The sequence below is a fragment of the Salvelinus alpinus genome, chromosome 37, assembly GCF_045679555.1.
Source record: "Salvelinus alpinus chromosome 37, SLU_Salpinus.1, whole genome shotgun sequence".
Taxonomy (NCBI): domain Eukaryota; kingdom Metazoa; phylum Chordata; class Actinopteri; order Salmoniformes; family Salmonidae; genus Salvelinus; species Salvelinus alpinus.
The window spans coordinates 16,472,188-16,488,260 of NC_092122.1; the positions used below are offsets into that span (position 1 = coordinate 16,472,188).

At 43.3% G+C, this 16,073-nt stretch overlaps 3 protein-coding genes across 7 annotated transcripts; 1 reads left to right on the forward strand and 2 right to left on the reverse strand.

Moving 5' to 3' along the window:
• Window positions 1-284: 284 nt before the first annotated feature.
• LOC139566050 (serine/threonine-protein kinase 38-like) lies at window positions 285-9,852 on the reverse strand. Of its 3 annotated transcripts, none has more exons than XR_011673043.1 (14): window positions 9,474-9,852; window positions 7,797-7,936; window positions 5,132-5,183; window positions 4,849-4,971; window positions 4,416-4,623; window positions 3,485-3,639; window positions 3,234-3,336; window positions 3,046-3,107; window positions 2,703-2,820; window positions 2,428-2,551; window positions 1,844-1,939; window positions 1,544-1,635; window positions 966-1,189; window positions 285-873 (listed from the first exon to the last, which is right to left on the reverse strand). XR_011673043.1 is itself a non-coding variant. In XM_071386902.1 (13 exons), the coding sequence occupies exons 2-13, from the start codon at window positions 7,928-7,930 to the stop codon at window positions 1,065-1,067; spliced, it is 1,392 nt and encodes a 463-aa protein (XP_071243003.1). In that variant the 5' UTR covers window positions 7,931-7,936; window positions 9,474-9,852; the 3' UTR covers window positions 285-1,064. The 3 variants fall into 3 exon arrangements, 1 of the variants encoding a protein (XP_071243003.1); XR_011673042.1 differs by having other exon boundaries at window positions 920-1,189; XM_071386902.1 differs by having other exon boundaries at window positions 285-1,189.
• An 835-nt stretch (window positions 9,853-10,687) lies between these two features.
• Window positions 10,688-13,977, reverse strand: LOC139566097 (mediator of RNA polymerase II transcription subunit 21). Its single transcript, XM_071387015.1, has 5 exons — window positions 13,954-13,977; window positions 13,053-13,218; window positions 12,645-12,759; window positions 11,947-12,047; window positions 10,688-11,455 (listed from the first exon to the last, which is right to left on the reverse strand). Exons 2-5 carry the CDS (start codon window positions 13,092-13,094, stop codon window positions 11,276-11,278), a joined length of 438 nt encoding a protein of 145 aa, XP_071243116.1. The 5' UTR covers window positions 13,095-13,218; window positions 13,954-13,977; the 3' UTR covers window positions 10,688-11,275.
• Window positions 13,371-16,015, forward strand: LOC139566095 (FGFR1 oncogene partner 2 homolog). Of its 3 annotated transcripts, XM_071387014.1 has the most exons (7): window positions 13,457-13,513; window positions 13,707-13,784; window positions 14,479-14,632; window positions 14,752-14,869; window positions 15,037-15,179; window positions 15,292-15,405; window positions 15,522-16,015. In XM_071387014.1, exons 3-7 carry the CDS (start codon window positions 14,498-14,500, stop codon window positions 15,657-15,659), a joined length of 648 nt encoding a protein of 215 aa, XP_071243115.1. In that variant the 5' UTR covers window positions 13,457-13,513; window positions 13,707-13,784; window positions 14,479-14,497; the 3' UTR covers window positions 15,660-16,015. The 3 variants fall into 3 exon arrangements, with proteins under 3 accessions (XP_071243113.1, XP_071243115.1, XP_071243114.1); XM_071387012.1 differs by lacking the exon at window positions 13,707-13,784 and having other exon boundaries at window positions 13,371-13,513; XM_071387013.1 differs by lacking the exon at window positions 13,457-13,513 and having other exon boundaries at window positions 13,646-13,784.
• Window positions 16,016-16,073: the final 58 nt, after the last annotated feature.

Sequence of the window (16,073 nt, forward strand, 5' to 3'; positions counted from 1 at the left end):
AACTTGCAAAAACTAATCTGATTCTACATTACCGTTTACCTCAACCACTAGAAGACAACACTTTTCTATGCATCTTTGACACCATTAAATCATTTAGAGCTATTAATTCCAGATTATCAAGGCATTAAATAGACACCACAATGTATCTATGGCTCTGTGATTAATCCATGTATGGATAGCTCACCATACTCCATGTTAGCAGCGAACGTTCCATGACGGAAGGATTACTATTTGCATTGTAACTAGAATTAAACTTTTTGGCTAAAATGGCACCCATAAAAGACTTGAACTGTTAGAACTTTTTATACCTACAAGTTTAGAAAACAACGTTTACTTTACATGAACTATATGCATTTTTCTTCAGTCATGAGGTCACTAGGATAACCCCCAACGAATACCCTGTGTGTGGGGCAGTCCTTCTACAGTGTTTTAGACCCTGCAAATCAGTGTGTAAACATGCAGATATGATGGTCGGGTTCCCCTGCTCAGACGTTGCATCAACCAATGGTTGCGTACCTCGTCATCGACTCCGCCGTCGGGCACCAGATTGCTATAACATGTGGTTAGCCAATAGGTAAAATACCTATCCAGGTGTTGTAAGATCTGGCATACTTCAGCAACGCCTGGGCAGAGGAACGCGCCCGTTGATTTAGTCACCTATTAGTAGTCATTTCAAAAGGGGAAGTTCCGTTTTTTCAGGTTGAGGAACCATCGAACATTAAGTTGTAAAACAAACTTCCCCATTAACAGCCCAAGCAAGGCCTAAGACAAAAGACGATACATGTATTATTTATATCCCTGTTCCTCTTGCCATTGGTGCCCCAATGGATCTGACCAAGCAGGAAAACCCCAGTGAGGCATGAAACCAAGAACCTCCTCATCATTCTTGATCCTGTGCTTTCAGCACAGCACCAAGAACCTCCTCATCATTCTTGATCCTGTGCTTTCAGCACAGCACCAAGAACCTCCTCATCATTCTTGATCCTGTGCTTTCAGCACAGCAGGGGTTTACCGCCCAACCCTGTGTCCACATTGTCTCTCCCATTTTCCCTCATGCCCTCATCTCAGGCCTTCCCTGCCTTCATGTATGTGGGGATGGTGCCTCGCTGAGTCAGCCCCTCAAACCTCTTGTAGGTGTAGTTCAGGAACACCCAGTCCTTCGATTTGTCTGGTTCTGTCACGTTGGAAACTGAAACAACAAGATTGTAAATGATATACAACAGTGTATTAAGGTTAATACCAGTGTTATTGTCTCCTCCTTGCCACTAGAGGGCAACACTGAATAGGAAATTAATCTAGACCTCAGAACTGTAGGAATGTGTGAATAATAGGACTATGGGTCCTATTTAATCGAAATTGGAGTTGCGCCAGAGATGATGACTCAAAAGATTCCTGTACACCAAAGCAAACCGGCACTGCAGCACAAATGTTTCTTCTGCTTTAATAGTTTTTACATTTTTATCATTTCATGCTTATTGTGAAGAACTTTGAGCTGCATTTCATGTATAGAAAGTAGTAATAGAGACAAAGTGATTATTATTACCTGGCTGAAGGATGTCCGATTCTGGGAACTCATCAAAGTTCGATGTGTCATCAATGCTCTTGATCTCAATGGAGATGGCGGCTGGTCTTTCCCTATGGAAGGAAGGCAAATGTGAGCCGTTGGTCTATTTAAAACCTTTTTCCAAATGCATTTTGCTGAAACGCATCAAAGACAACCCAATAAAGGCTACATGACTTGGCTTTTTGGGGGGATGTGATTGCATGTTATACCTCCTTTAAGATATTGCCATCACACATGCTTAGACACACACATGTCAGTACTGAAGAACACAACACATACCTGATGTGTTCCCAGTCCACAGGCTCAAAGAAGGCGTGACTCTTCATCTCCTCAACACTCACAGCACCAACACGGTTCTCAGCATCATTACAGTACCTGAAATGGGTTCATGTTGTTGGAGCACCAAAGCTTTTGTTTCACAAGAGGAAATCCATTGCGCTGAAATAAAATGTCTACTTCACTGCAGTTTGATACGGCATGTTTTTGTGGATGTGAATGTAATAATTATTGTGATCATTTTGGTAACTCAGCCTGCAGATATGACTCACGATCCAGTTATAATGCATTATAAGACATGGAATTACCATGTATGACCATCTTATGTCTTATTAACATCTCATAATGATCATGACTGAGTAACAGCTATTTTGAGTTAGCTTCAATTTTTCTAAATTGGGAGACATTGGCCTAACATAAGACTTACAATAAGATATTAAAAAAGGTTCATACATGTTTATAACAAGTACTAAAGAATTATACCAGTAAAGTGCTATAAGAATGTTTTCCTAAAAGGACAATACACTCTGATACATACACACACACACACCAGTGGATATCCTATAAGGTATCATATGACCACAAACCTGAGAATCAAGTCCTTGGCCCGCTCTGAGATGGGCACCTCGGGGGGGAAGACCAAGGTCTCCTTCCAGTTCATCACCTTCCTATACGTCTCCTGGGGTGTTTCAGAACAGAACGGGGGGTACCCTGAGAGACACACCAGGGGAGAATGTCAGTATGTTACAAAGTAGGAACAATGAGTTAGGACGTTATTTCAGAAAGTTAGCTGGCCTTCTTTGAGTTCATAATGAAACACAGACTTGGGCATGTTGTAATTGACTCGGTTACATAGACATACCTATCAGCATCTCATACATGATGACCCCCAGAGACCACCAGTCACAGAGCTTGTTGTATCCCGTCTGCAGGAACACCTCTGGGGCAATGTAGTCTGGTGTTCCCACTGTGGAGTAGGCCTGTTGGTTAAACAGATGGGGAGACACTAGTAAGTAAAAACAACCCAAAGGCTACAGTATTGGGTGTGCTTGTTTCACAGCCCATGGTCTGTGGTGCTCAGAGGATCCTTAACAAAAACACTCATGAGATCCCTGAGGGATCCTACTCAAAGGACCAATGGGAAGGGCGGTACCAAAGATATAATGGGCAATAAAATATAGTCTCTCACATGCACAAACTCTTACCAGTTGCCTCCGGTTCTTCTTCCATGTCTCTGCTTTTCTCTTTGAGTTCATGTTTTGGAAGGCTGTGGAATATTGCAAGTTCAAAGACATGGCAGTGTTCTACCATAAAAACCACTGAATAAACAAATTATATTTTGTCTGAGTGAAAATAAAAATGAATGATTCACAAGTTGTAAAGAGTGACTCACAGAAGTCACTGGGAGGGTTGTGTGTGAGGTTCCTGTAGAACTCTGTACGGTGGGCCTTCTTCAGTCCTGTACACAGACCAAAATCAGACAGCTTTACATGGCCCTGCAGAAGAAAAAAATAAGACTCTTCATCACACCTTCAATACAAAACGGTTATTATATACTTTAATTGGCCATCTGTAAGTGAATGCTTCTCTGAGCATGTGTCTGTTTGTGTACAGGGGTAGGCCTGGACCAGGCCCGTGTCTCACCCTGGAGTCCAGAAGCAGGTTATCAGGTTTGATGTCTCTGTGGATGAAACCCAGCTGGTGGATGGAGTCAATGGCCAGGACTGTCTCAGCTATGTAGAACTGGGTAGCCTCTTCAGACAGGGTGTCCTTTTTCATCAGCAGGGTCATCATGTCACCTGCACATTGAATTGATATTAATGACACTATGCCACTAACCCCCTGTTTTTTTTTATTTTTTACATGATGTGAGTAACAGATGACCAATTAAATTAAACAATATACACTCAGTGGCCAGTTTTAGGTACGCCCATCTAGGCACACCCATCCCTTTGCCTCAAGAACAGACGGAATTCATAGGGGCATGGATAGTACAAGGCGTGACAGTCAAATGTTGCACAATTGGTATCAAGGGACCTAACGTGTGCCAGGAAAACATTCCCCACACCATTACCACCAGCCTGTACCGTAGACACCAGACAGGATGGGTCCATGGACTCATGCTGCTTAAGCCAAAACCAGATGCTGCCATCAGCATGACACAACAAGAACCGGGATTGGTCGGACCAAATTACACTCATTATTGTTAATTACACTCGTTGTTAATTACACTCAATGGAGCTGCTGGTAAACTTTCTTAACTTGGACATAGATTTTTGGCCAGGTTAGAGTTCACACTTCCCTCTTTCAATTACAATGTGGGGAGGTTAAAAATGAAAAACTATCTACCAAATCTATTAATTGATTGCTTCTCCTTGAAATCATCATTCACCTGATAAGATGTGAAAATAGTTTATTACTAACATGATGGGAAAGGTTAAAGATCCCTGCTCTAGATGGTCTATATGTACAATTGTGTAATGTCACTATATTTATTCCCAGTAATTATATCTAATTAAAAAAATGGTTTGATGTAATTTGTGGAGTCAGACTGTGGCCAACAAGAGAAACTCACCTCCAGGTAGAAATTCCATGATGAGGTATAGGTTCCTCTTATCCTGGAAACTGTAGAACATCTTGACCACCCAGGCCCCGTCCGCCTCTACCAAGATGTCCCTCTCTGCCCGAATATGAGCCACCTGCTCCTTCTCCAACATGTCAGCTTTCCTCAAGATCTTCATGGCATATATGTGCCCGGTGTCTTTTTTCTGCACCAAGCGGACCTGAGGACAAACGTAGGAGTCACACATGAGTATGCCACATTTGAGAGGCTTAAGTATAATTAGTTGCTAACTGCTTTATAAATGAGTGGTCAGACCAAACCATGCATTGCAAACCTTGAAAACTTCAGTAAAGACCATATTAATCCACAGTCAATACCAGCATACACGCAAAGGTCCATATAAAGAAAATAAACTGAAGAGAGAGAGAGAGATATCATAACACACCTCTCCAAAGGCGCCTCGACCAATGACCTTTAGTGACTCAAAGTCGTCCAGGCCCAGCCGGGTCCTCTTCAGCCGCAGGAACTCTGTCTCCTTCCTGGCGTGCTGGGAGCGTCGCATGACCTTCTGTTGAGAAACATAGGCACAGAGACACCAATAATCAGGTACATATGGTTTCCTCTAAAATAGTAGATGTGACAAACATGCAAAGAAAGTGCTACCCACGACATTGATTCCAATCCTTTATTGGAATTAAAGCCATCGTTCCACACGAGTGGAGGTTTACCTCTTCATCTATCAAGCCTTCCTCATCCATGACTTTCTCCAGCTTCTTCTGCCTGGAAAAACAAATCAAATCAAATCAAATTTTATTAGTCACATACACATGGTTAGCAGATGTTAATGCGAGTGTAGCGAAATGCTTGTGCTTCTAGTTCCGACAATGCAGTAATAACCAACAGTAATCTAACCTAACAATTCCACACTACTACCTTACACACACACACAAGTGTAAAGGGATAAAGAATATGTACATAAAGATATATGAATGAGTGGTGGTACAGAACGGCATGGCAGATGCAGTAGATGGTATAGAGTACGGTATATACATATGAGATGAGTACTGTAGGGTATGTAAACATAAAGTGGCATAGTTTAAAGTGGCTAGTGGTACATGTATTGCATAAAGATGGCAAGATGCAGTAGATGATATAGAGTACAGTATATATACATATGAGATGGGTAATGTAGGGTATGTAAACATTGTATTAAGTGCATTGCTTAAAGTGGCTAGTGGTACATTTTTACATAATTTCCATCAATTCCCATTTTTAAAGTGGCTGGAGTTGGGTCAGTATGTTGGCAGCGGCCGCTAAATGTTAGTGGTGGCTGTTTAACAGTCTGATGGCCTTGAGATAGAAGCTGTTTTTCAGTCTCTCGGTCCCTGCTTTGATGCACCTGTACTGACCTCGCCTTCTGGATGATAGCGGGGTGAACAGGCAGTGGCTTGGGTGGTTGTTGTCCTTGATGATCTTTATGGCCTTCCTGTGACATCGGGTGGTGTAGGTGTCCTGGAGGGCAGGTAGTTTGCCCCCGGTGATGCGTTCTGCAGACCTCACTACCCTCTGGAGAGCCTTACGGTTGTGGGCGGAGCAGTTGCCGTACCAGGCGGTGATACAGCCCGACAGGATGCTCTCGATTGTGCATCTGTAGAAGTTTGTGAGTGCTTTTGGTGACAAGCCGAATTTCTTCAGCCTCCTGAGGTTGAAGAGGCGCTGCTGCGCCTTCTTCACAACGCTGTCTGTGTGGGTGGACCAGTTCAGTTTGTCCGTGATGTGTACACCGAGGAACTTAAAACTTTCCACCTTCTCCACTACTGACCCGTCGATGTGGATAGGGGGGTGCTCCCTCTGCTGTTTCCTGAAGTCCATAATCATCTCCTTTGTTTTGTTGACGTTGAGTATGAGGTTATTTTCCTGACACCACACTCCGAGGGCCCTCACCTCCTCCCTGTAGGCCGTCTCGTCGTTGTTGGTGATCAAGCCTACCACTGTAGTGTCATCCGCAAACTTGATGATTGAGTTGGAGGCGTGCATGGCCACGCAGTCGTGGGTGAACAGGGAGTACAGGAGAGGGCTCAGAACGCACCCTTGTGGGGCCCCAGTGTTGAGGATCAGCGGGGTGGAGATGTTGTTACCTACCCTCACCACCTGGGGGCGGCCCGTCAGGAAGTCCAGGACCCAGTTGCACAGGGCGGGGTCGAGACCCAGGGTCTCGAGCTTGATGACGAGTTTGGAGGGTACTATGGTGTTAAATGCTGAGCTGTAATCGATGAACAGCATTCTCACATGGGTATTCCTCTTGTCCAGATGGGTTAGGGCAGTGTGCAGTGTGGTTGCGATTGCGTCGTCTGTGGACCTATTGGGTCGGTAAGCAAATTGGAGTGGGTCTAGGGTGTCCGGTAGGGTGGAGGTGATATGGTCCTTGACTAGTCTCTCAAAGCACTTCATGATGACGGAAGTGAGTGCTACGGGGCGGTAGTCGTTTAGCTCAGTTACCTTAGCTTTCTTGGGAACAGGAACAATGGTGGCCCTCTTGAAGCATGTGGGAACAGCAGACTGGGATAAGGATTGATTGAATATGTCCGTAAACACACCAGCCAGCTGGTCTGCGCATGCTCTGAGGACGCGGCTGGGAATGCCGTCTGGGCCTGCAGCCTTGCGAGGGTTAACACGTTTAAATGTTTTACTCACCTCGGCTGCAGTGAAGGAGAGCCCGCAGGTTTTGGTAGGGGGCCGTGTCAGTGGCACTGTATTGTCCTCAAAGCGGGCAAAAAAGTTGTTTAGCCTGTCTGGGAGCAAGACATCCTGGTCCTCGACGGGGCTGGTTTTCTTTTTGTAGTCCGTGATTGACTGTAGACCCTGCCACATACCTCTTGTGTCTGAGCTGTTGAATTTCGACTCGATTTTGTCTCTGTACTGAGACTTAGCCTGTTTGATTGCCTTGCGGAGAGAATAGCTACACTGTTTGTATTCGGTCATGCTTCCGGTCACCTTGCCCTGGTTAAAAGCAGTGGTTCGCGCTTTCAGTTTCACAGAGGGGAACATGCAGGTATTCTGAAACAGTCCTCCCCAGTCTAGTTCATCTGAAACCAGTCTAGTTACTCTGAAACCAGTCTACCCCAGTCTAGTTATTCTGAAACAGTCTGGCTAAACAGTTGTGATTGTGATGCTAGCTCACGAATGTGAGGATGCTCGGGTTGAAATAAACCCCATCCATTTTATAAAGAACAAAGTCTCTTGTTCTCTCAACATAACAACCCACTATTTGGGTCCTCTTAAAAATGTAGCCTAAAACAAGCTTGCATTGCCAAATGCAAATATTCAGAACACCTGGCTGTCACATGCATGGTTGGCCTATAGGAGAATGGGTGGCCTATAGGAGACACGCACCTCGTCTCTCGCTCCTCGTGTTGTGTCAGCAGAGTGCTGTAGAAGTTCTCCACTGTCAGCTTGGCCACGGTCACCCTCTCCCGGGTGTGGTTGCTCATGGGAAGGGCAGCTGCAGTCCCTCCCGTCATGGCCATACTATCCTGTAGTGCAAAGGGAAACAAAGACAACACTGACTGACTGAGGCCCAATACACATGTACTGATATTCATCATAAGCCTACTGTACATTCAATAGCTTTTAGTTCCAGTTGAGTAATATCTGAGAGACATTGTATTGCTACTGTCTCTTACGAGCAGTGAGGAGCCTGTTTAAACTGGTCTTTGTGTAATACAGACCAGTGATGCCCACTAACACATCTAATGTTACTGCTGTACTATTCTTAGTATATCTTATGTAAATTCATCCAGTGTAGATGAGTATAGATTGCATTTGGATGACTGTTACAGTGCTATTTGGGTTGTTCGGTTAATCGGATATTTCTTGATTAAATCTTGTATTATTTATGTTCTTGCTTGACATTTTACTGCATTTTTAGGAGCTAGTAACATAAGCATTTTGCTGCACCCGCTATAACATCTGCTAAACAGTGTACATGACCAAAGAAAACATTGATTTGATGCAAGTTCACTCTTTCTTGAAAGACAGGTGCAGAGAGGGGCTATTGTGTGCATGCAATCAAGAAACCAAGTGGTCTCCACCCTGCGAGTCAGCACCGGACAGGAAGCAACTCCCCTTCAGCATGAAAAGACCCAGTCATGATGCCAGAGGGAAGGGGGCTGTCTGGGACACATACACACAGCCAAGAACAACACCAAGCTACATGCCCTCAGCTACATCTCAATAGGCAGTGAGGAAGAGTGTCTTGGGGAACTGGTCACTAGGGTTGAGCTCATGTACCAGGCCAATGAATCACAACACAATTTCCTTATGCCTGTTTTCATGAGTTGTGCACCAGGCTCCTGCTGCCTAAAACTTCAACCTTGAAGTTTCTTCTGCTTCACCTATGCAAAGGCCATCTTTAATTATACTATTAGGTATGTCAATTTAGCAACAACAACATATTGTATTTTCCTGAGATTTAAGCTAGTAGTAATGTCCTTTGTTGTGTGGATTTCAGACATTCTGTATCTCATCACTACTCAGGCATAATTGAAATAAGGCCATCAGAAATAGCCCTACCAAAGCTTGTGAATTGTGATGTTTGATTTGAAACCAGTGTTTCGAAGGTTCCATTGTTATTTTAGAATTTTTAACTATTGAATTTGATACCTAGCTAGATCCAAAATTATTGGACTTAGACGCAAAATTAGAATGGAATTGAATGAAATAACATGTCCGTACAATGACTCAATGTCTATAAGAAGATGCCCATGATGAGGACGCTGCTTATGTGGCGCCAGTGTTTATAATAAGGACAGTACGAGCAGGTGATAATGAATACGTCATTGTCATGATTTGTGCATTGGGGTGCGTAACAAACATGACAAAACCACAGGTATGCATGCAACGAGACAAGTCTGCCAAAAAGAAGATAACTGCAAAAAGAAGATAACTGTATTGAATGCTGTCATTCTTCATAGTTGCTGATCAGCGTTGACCATAATGTCAAAACTATACCGAAAAGCCCTCCCACCAGACAGACAGACAGACGTGGGTTTAATAATAGCTTTTACCTACCTCTGTATCCTGCTCCAGATTCAATTGATGGCTAGGCTAGCTGCCTAGCCGTGCTCCAATATGACAGAATTTAGGTCCGTAAATTTGGCTACGGGATGAGGGGAAAGACTCGACGTTCGGTACTAGCTATCTAGCGTGAACTAGCGTCACACATTACAAACACAGACGGTGTATGGAGAAAATAAGACTCGAGTCAATGACAACTATTTCTGATATTTAACAAGACTATCAGTACAAGGGTTTGGTATGCGTTGCTCGTCTCCTTTCATCCATCTTCGACTTCGAACCCTCCCTATAAATAGTAAAATACCAATTAACGTTACTCCCGGAATGGATGCATTAAAAACATAATGCTCTCACTCCACGCAAGTACTGCTACATGAATGACACCTAGATTAGCCAATAGAAGAAGAGAAAATGAAAGGGATGTTTATTTTAACCAATCGCTCGTGGAAATATTGGGGGACGTAACCTAGCTTTCTACCAATCAGAGGAAAGTAATATGCCTTTTTCAGTTCGGTCCACGGGTTTACCTTGAGCATGCTTGCGTTCCAAGCCGCCTACGTTGTAGTAATTGAAATACAGTATAATACGGGTACTGATTTAACGATCTGACAGGACTGCAATGTAGGCACCCTCGGGAACACTTCTCAAGTCTATTAAACGTTGAAGGCCGGTTTCCCAGCTAGTGAAGGAGTTTAATTATGTGCCGGGGAATTGGGTTAGCGTTGTTTGCATTCGTTTTGAAACTGGGCTGCCTCCCTGTGGTGAGCCAGGTACCAAGTTTGCTCAAAACAAAAGTGATGTAGGTTAAGCATGTGTAGTAATGTGTAGGATTGTCTTTTCACATGCAAAGGTATTACTTTTGATTGTAAGGGTTTATCTGCCGTCCCAATGAAAACTAGTTAAATTCAAACATTTATTTTATGGAAAATAGCATGTTTCTGAATGATGCACAATGGTGACAATATCACCGAGCTGCGCAGATTACCGTTCTGTTTGAGCAGGGTGCACCTCCCTCACTGAGTTCGCCCAGTCACGTGACGGGCCATAGCCCGGTTCAACCCGGGCTGCTTAATCGAATCCACTCAGTATATAAGACTTAAAAAAACAGGAGCATTCTGAAAGCCATCTTTCTGTGGGGCCAAGGTTTGTCTGTGTTGCATATCAAAATGTGCAGCACTAACATTCCACATAAAATGCAAACACTTGACTTAATTTTTAAATGCCATTTATGCCTTGAAATAAACAGTTGATAAAAACATTGGTATAAAATACAAAACATTACTTTCTAAAACACAAAAGGGCTTGCATGTAAAGCGTTATTATTTACTGGCATGCAGCATGTAAAATGGGCTTCTATCAATTTAGGATTGTTGTTATTTTTACCAGTTTCTTTCAGTATGTACAAAAATGTCTACCAACAGCAGACCCTTAACTAGCATCCTCAAAATAACCAGTGTTAAGAAAATGACAGCAGATGTTGACGCCGGAGCAGTGCTGTTTAATCCAAAATAGAGTGTGCTAAGAAAAGGACAGAGTAAACAGTTCCTTGCTGGCAGAACTCAAGGTCCTTGTGTAAAGGAACATGTGAGTTCATGGCCTCACTGAATTCCCCAAGCACCAACTTCCCAATGTCCCACTCACATATTGCGAGAAGTATTTTCCATAGATTCACCTTGAGAGGTCAGCTGTTCAGATGGGCTCTTTATTTGATTTCCTGCACACATTTGCACCCTCTGGTGAGTTTATGTGAGAAAGTGATGTGATGTGAGAATGTCTTTGCCCCATGTTGTGTGGGGTCATGATTCAGGCGGTGTGGTCTGGCTGGGCCCTCCACTGCGAGTACGAAGTTGTGACTGAGCAATATCAGCCAGGGCGCTTTGGATCTTCTCCAGTAGCAAGTCCCCTCGGTATACCACCTCTTCGAGACGTGCCGCTGCATCATGATTCTCCTCCTCCAACTGCCGCAGACTGGCCGCCTAGGGAGAGGGGCAGGGAGTAAGATAAGAAAGGTGAGAGAGGGGGTGAGGGGAAAAAGAGGAAGCAAAGAAAGTTGATCAAATCTCCATACAAAATGCATAGAAATTTTAGTTATTTGAGTGTGAACTCATTGAAGTAATGTGTGCCAAAGTGAGAGTGGAGAGTCAATATTCCCACCTACACTTCTTATAACGTGATTTACCAAAGCTATTTGTTTGTATGTCCGGGGCAGGGCTATGGTAACCAATGCTAATGATAGCCACTTGCAAGTCTGACTTGGATTGCAACCAAAGTAGTTACAGATTCCAGCCAATCCTCCCCAGGCCCCACATGCTATTTCCAAAGTAAGAGTATAGCAATACAGAATTAGAAGTGAACTATCGCTTTCACTTGAAAGAACGTACTATAATAATTTTCAACATGGGAATGGCACTCTAGTTGGTGGTTTTCCACTCCCGTTGAATCACAGGAGTAAATTCAGCCTCCATACCTGTAGAGCTGCCGTGGACTCCTCACTAGGCAGTGAGTCAATCAGCACATCCACATCCTTAGCTGTCCGGGCAATCAGTGCAGCAAATAGTTGGGCATACTCTAGGGAAAGAAAAAACAACCACATTTCAAATTAAAAGGTGTAATCCGTAAACTTTTCATATGCAAATAGTGCTGTCCGGTCAATGTCATGATTTCTGACAAATTGTAATATATTTGTGCAAAATTAGATTAAATTTGTATCAGCAAAGTGTCAAATGATTCACATTGCTAGTGGCTAACATAATGTAAGCGAATGGCAAGAGTGTGTCTATCGAAATTGGGTCACCCTGTCCTAAGGCAAACACACTGACCACTGCTCCAACTTGGGGAAGGTTGTAACAGACTTACATTGGCTAGGTTCGTTATACAAACCCCAAAGAACTGGAAGCACTCCAACTTTCTTTCAAGTGCTTTCCTATGTCCGTCCTTACCTCCAACAGCATCACAGGAGAGTACATCATAGAAATAGAATCAAGGATTCTATTTCTGTGTAGTACAACCCACTTCTGACACCAGTGCATTGTTGGTTAAGGGCTTGTAAGTAAGCATTTCACTGTAAGGTTTACACCTGTTGTATTCAGCGCATGTGACAAATAACATTTGAATTGTAGCAAACGGTGGTATCCAACTTGGATCTGATATCTGACAGGTCCTTACCCTCAGTGGGGTTCGATGGCTGGTCCTTGTTGATTGCTGTCTGTATGTTGCTGAACGAAGCTGGCGGCGCACACTGCTGCAGCACCCCGATTGCGTTGCAAAACTGATCAGCAAGCTGAATGACATCAAAAACACATATCATGGACATATTGTCACGAGAGAATATTGATTTAACACAATCATAAGACATTAACGTGATTATTTGTTAGGTAACTAAAGTTAACTCAGCAAACTTTGCAACCGAGATACCAATAAAAGAGAACTTAGCCAACTAGCTAGCTGTCATTATTCAGCCTAGTCCACTTCCAAATACTATGAGGTCAGTCAATCTAAACGTAACATGACAATTTGCTGAGCATTAAATAATTTGTGGGGTGTACTAATAGCTAAATGAAAAATGAATCATACAGAATTGACTGCATCTTGAAGTTGCGTTAGCCTGTCCGCCATCTTTGTTGTTTCTCCTTCGCCTTGAATTTCCGGACAGACAAGACGTTTCTTAGCGTGTTGTTGCCATCCGCAGGTTGGAGTACACAACGAACAGTGAAAGAAAATCAAAGAAAACAAAACAAAACTGGGAAAGGAGTATCAGATATGTTATATATATATATTATATATGTATGTATTATCATTATACCTTTTTTTAATGTAACCTTTATTTAACTATATAATGTGTATAATGAAATCAGTATCCGAAAGGGGAAAAGTGTCTGATAGACCTAGTTATTCTAACTGGAATTATAGGAGGCGATAAATAAATAAATAAATAAATAAAAAGCTTCTGATCTGAAGAACGTGCCCATACTTTTCCCAGACTGCAGCAGTAACAACAGGAAGTGTGCCGCTTGGCTAAGGAGTTTATCGCTAAGGTAAATCTACGAGTATTGGTTTGTTTTATGTGTAATTTCACTTTTATTCTGACAGCTAAGTATATCAAATTTCAATTAAATACAATGCCAACATTAGACTCTTTCAGCTTTTGTTTGCTTGTATTTTCAGTGACTGATTCACCTGATTTCCGTAGCATTTAAATAGCTAACGTTAACCTTGTTGATCCGCTAGCTGTAACGATAGCTAGCTAGTATCTGACTGACAACTGCCTAACGACATCATTCCGATTAAGCGTGCTTGGAAGGAAAGGTAGGTTGTCAGCTAGTTAAAGTACTCCGTTCGAATATTTTGCAAACATCCTTCTGATGTCCACTGGTCAGAGACAAACTCTGAAGGTTAGCTGTACCAGGGGCGTATTCATTACGCTGATTATATTGTAAAACGTTTCCTAAACGGAAGCAAACGGGTCAGGACCTACCTTAACTTGTCCAGTAGAAACTCTCGTTATTCTCTGTTTGCTTCCGTTTGGTTCTTAAAGGGTAACGGTTTACGTAATGAATACGCCCCTGCTGACCGGGAGATACGAGTTAGCTAGCTACTTAGGCAGTAAAGGTACATGAATGAGGGTCCAGATCATGATGTTTAGTATTGTTTGGATATGGTGACTCTGTCAGAATGTTAGTCCATGCATTTTGAAAAGCTCAGGACCTATGTGCCAAGATCTGAGTCAGGTATTTATGTAATGGATGCCAAGATGTAGCCTTGCATGATGAGTAACTTTGCCTTAGATCTTAAGTCTTCCTCTAAGTTACTTTAGGACTGATTTGATAAATATGGTTGGATCTCCCTCTAGTCTAGCACATTCTTATACCAATCCAATGCTTTCAAATCCTTGAGGGGCAGTGAGCAAGTGCACATTCTAGGGAGAAGGGGGAGAAATGTAATGATGTATTCATGTTTGAGGCTTTAGTGACATCTTAACCTTTTTTTATTTTCCTTCCAGTGTAATTTTTCAAACGGGGATGACGTGTTCATTAGAAAATGTATTGTCAGACGCCAAGTCGCTGGTGGAAAGACTTCGCAACCATGACAATGCAGCGGAGGTACTTATCGAACAGACAACGTCCCTTAACAAGAGGGTGGAGGCCATGAAACAGGTAATGCCAATGTCACTGGTGGTGCAGCTCTTTTGATTGGTGTTGGAAAGGGTACACACTTGCCTTTAACTGACCTTTGTTGAGCTAAGTTGACTGGAGTTCTGTGTATCTGTTTGCAGTATCAGGAGGAGATTGAATCGCTGAACCAGGTGGCCCGGCATCGGCCCCGTTCCAGCCTCGTCATGGGCATCCAGCAGGAAAACCGGCAGATCCGTGACCTACAGCAGGAAAACAAAGGTAGCGCAGTGTGTGAGAGAGAGTGTGATAAGCTGAAAAACAAATTAAGCTACTCTGTTTATTGGTTTCATAATACAGGCATATTACCAGTTGAAAAAGTAACCTGTCTGGATAAATCCACAGAAGTGTGAGTATAATGTGTGTATCCATGTCTTCTCTCCCTGCAGAGTTGAGAACATCCCTGGAGGAACACCAGTCGGCCATAGAGCTCATCATGACTAAATACAGGGAGCAGGTCTTCAGACTCCTCATGGCCAGTAAGAAGGATGACCCAGCCATTGTCACCCAATTAAAGGAGCAGCACACCACTGTGAGTGACCCACCCTCTTCTAGTGTCACATCATACTCAGGAGCTACCCTTTCCTCTTGTATCGAGGAAGTTCAAAGCAAATATTTATATAGTTTCTATTTTGACTCTGCAGGAAATGCAAGCGCACATAGACAAGATCAACGAGATGGCTACGGTGATGAGGAAGGCTATCGAAGTGGATGAGGGGAGGTTGTGTGAAGACGAGGAGAGGATCAAGCAACTAGAGGTGAGTCACACAGGTTGTCTGTATTCTCACTGTTTACTAAAAGCATTGACTGAGTACTAACAGTACTACTATTTCAAACATACTATTAAAAATGTATACATGTTTTTTTGGGGCAGCTGGAGAACAGTGGTCTTCGCGAGCTGCTAGGGATCAGTCGAGAGGCCTTCCTAGTTCTGACGAGAGAGGAGGTCTCGGATAGCACATCCCTGTCTGCCCTGTTGACCAGCGCCGACATCAGCCTCCGGAAGAGTTAGGCCCACACCAACACTAGCTTGAAGAGACTGTGTGTGTGTGTGTGTGTGTATGTATATATATATATATGCCACCTTGTACAGCCCATGCCCCCCAATCACCTACAGCCACACAGACTCCCAGAGGGGACTCAACAATGAACGATGCCCCAGGTCATACTGCCGCCCACCTGTCACACTACAATGGAGGTATACATTAGGAAGCCTCTGAGACAAATGGGAAAATCCTCCAGCGGTGTAGTCTGTCATGCATTTTTTGTTTTGGCACGCATTGTGCTATCTGATGAGCCTGTGGGGTTTTAAAGTGTGAATGAGTTAAAGTGCTGCTGTTGAATGACAATAAAACACGTTAAAATTTGGCTAGTGCCTTCCAGCTGAAACCCAGAGGTGGAAATACCGTATGCGTGAACAGGACTC

Excerpts from the sequence above, each read along its gene's own strand:
- LOC139566097 (XM_071387015.1), bottom strand. The coding sequence starts at position 13,094 with ATGGCGGACAGGCTAACGCAACTTCAAGATGCAGTCAATTCT. Across the intron at positions 12,760-13,052 it reads TTCAAGATGCAGTCAATTCT|CTTGCTGATCAGTTTTGCAA; the intron begins GTATGATTCATT and ends GATGTCATTCAG. Across the intron at positions 11,456-11,946 it reads AGTCCACGGCAGCTCTACAG|GCGGCCAGTCTGCGGCAGTT; the intron begins GTATGGAGGCTG and ends CCCTCTCCCTAG.
- LOC139566095 (XM_071387012.1), top strand. The coding sequence starts at position 14,498 with ATGACGTGTTCATTAGAAAATGTATTGTCAGACGCCAAGTCGCTGGTG. Across the intron at positions 15,180-15,291 it reads TAAAGGAGCAGCACACCACT|GAAATGCAAGCGCACATAGA; the intron begins GTGAGTGACCCA and ends TTGACTCTGCAG. Across the intron at positions 15,406-15,521 it reads AGAGGATCAAGCAACTAGAG|CTGGAGAACAGTGGTCTTCG; the intron begins GTGAGTCACACA and ends TTTTTGGGGCAG.
- LOC139566050 (XM_071386902.1), bottom strand. The coding sequence starts at position 7,930 with ATGGCCATGACGGGAGGGACTGCAGCTGCCCTTCCCATGAGCAACCAC. Across the intron at positions 3,337-3,484 it reads ACCTGCTTCTGGACTCCAGG|GGCCATGTAAAGCTGTCTGA; the intron begins GTGAGACACGGG and ends TTTCTTCTGCAG. Across the intron at positions 1,940-2,427 it reads GCCAAGGACTTGATTCTCAG|GTACTGTAATGATGCTGAGA; the intron begins GTTTGTGGTCAT and ends AACCCATTTCAG.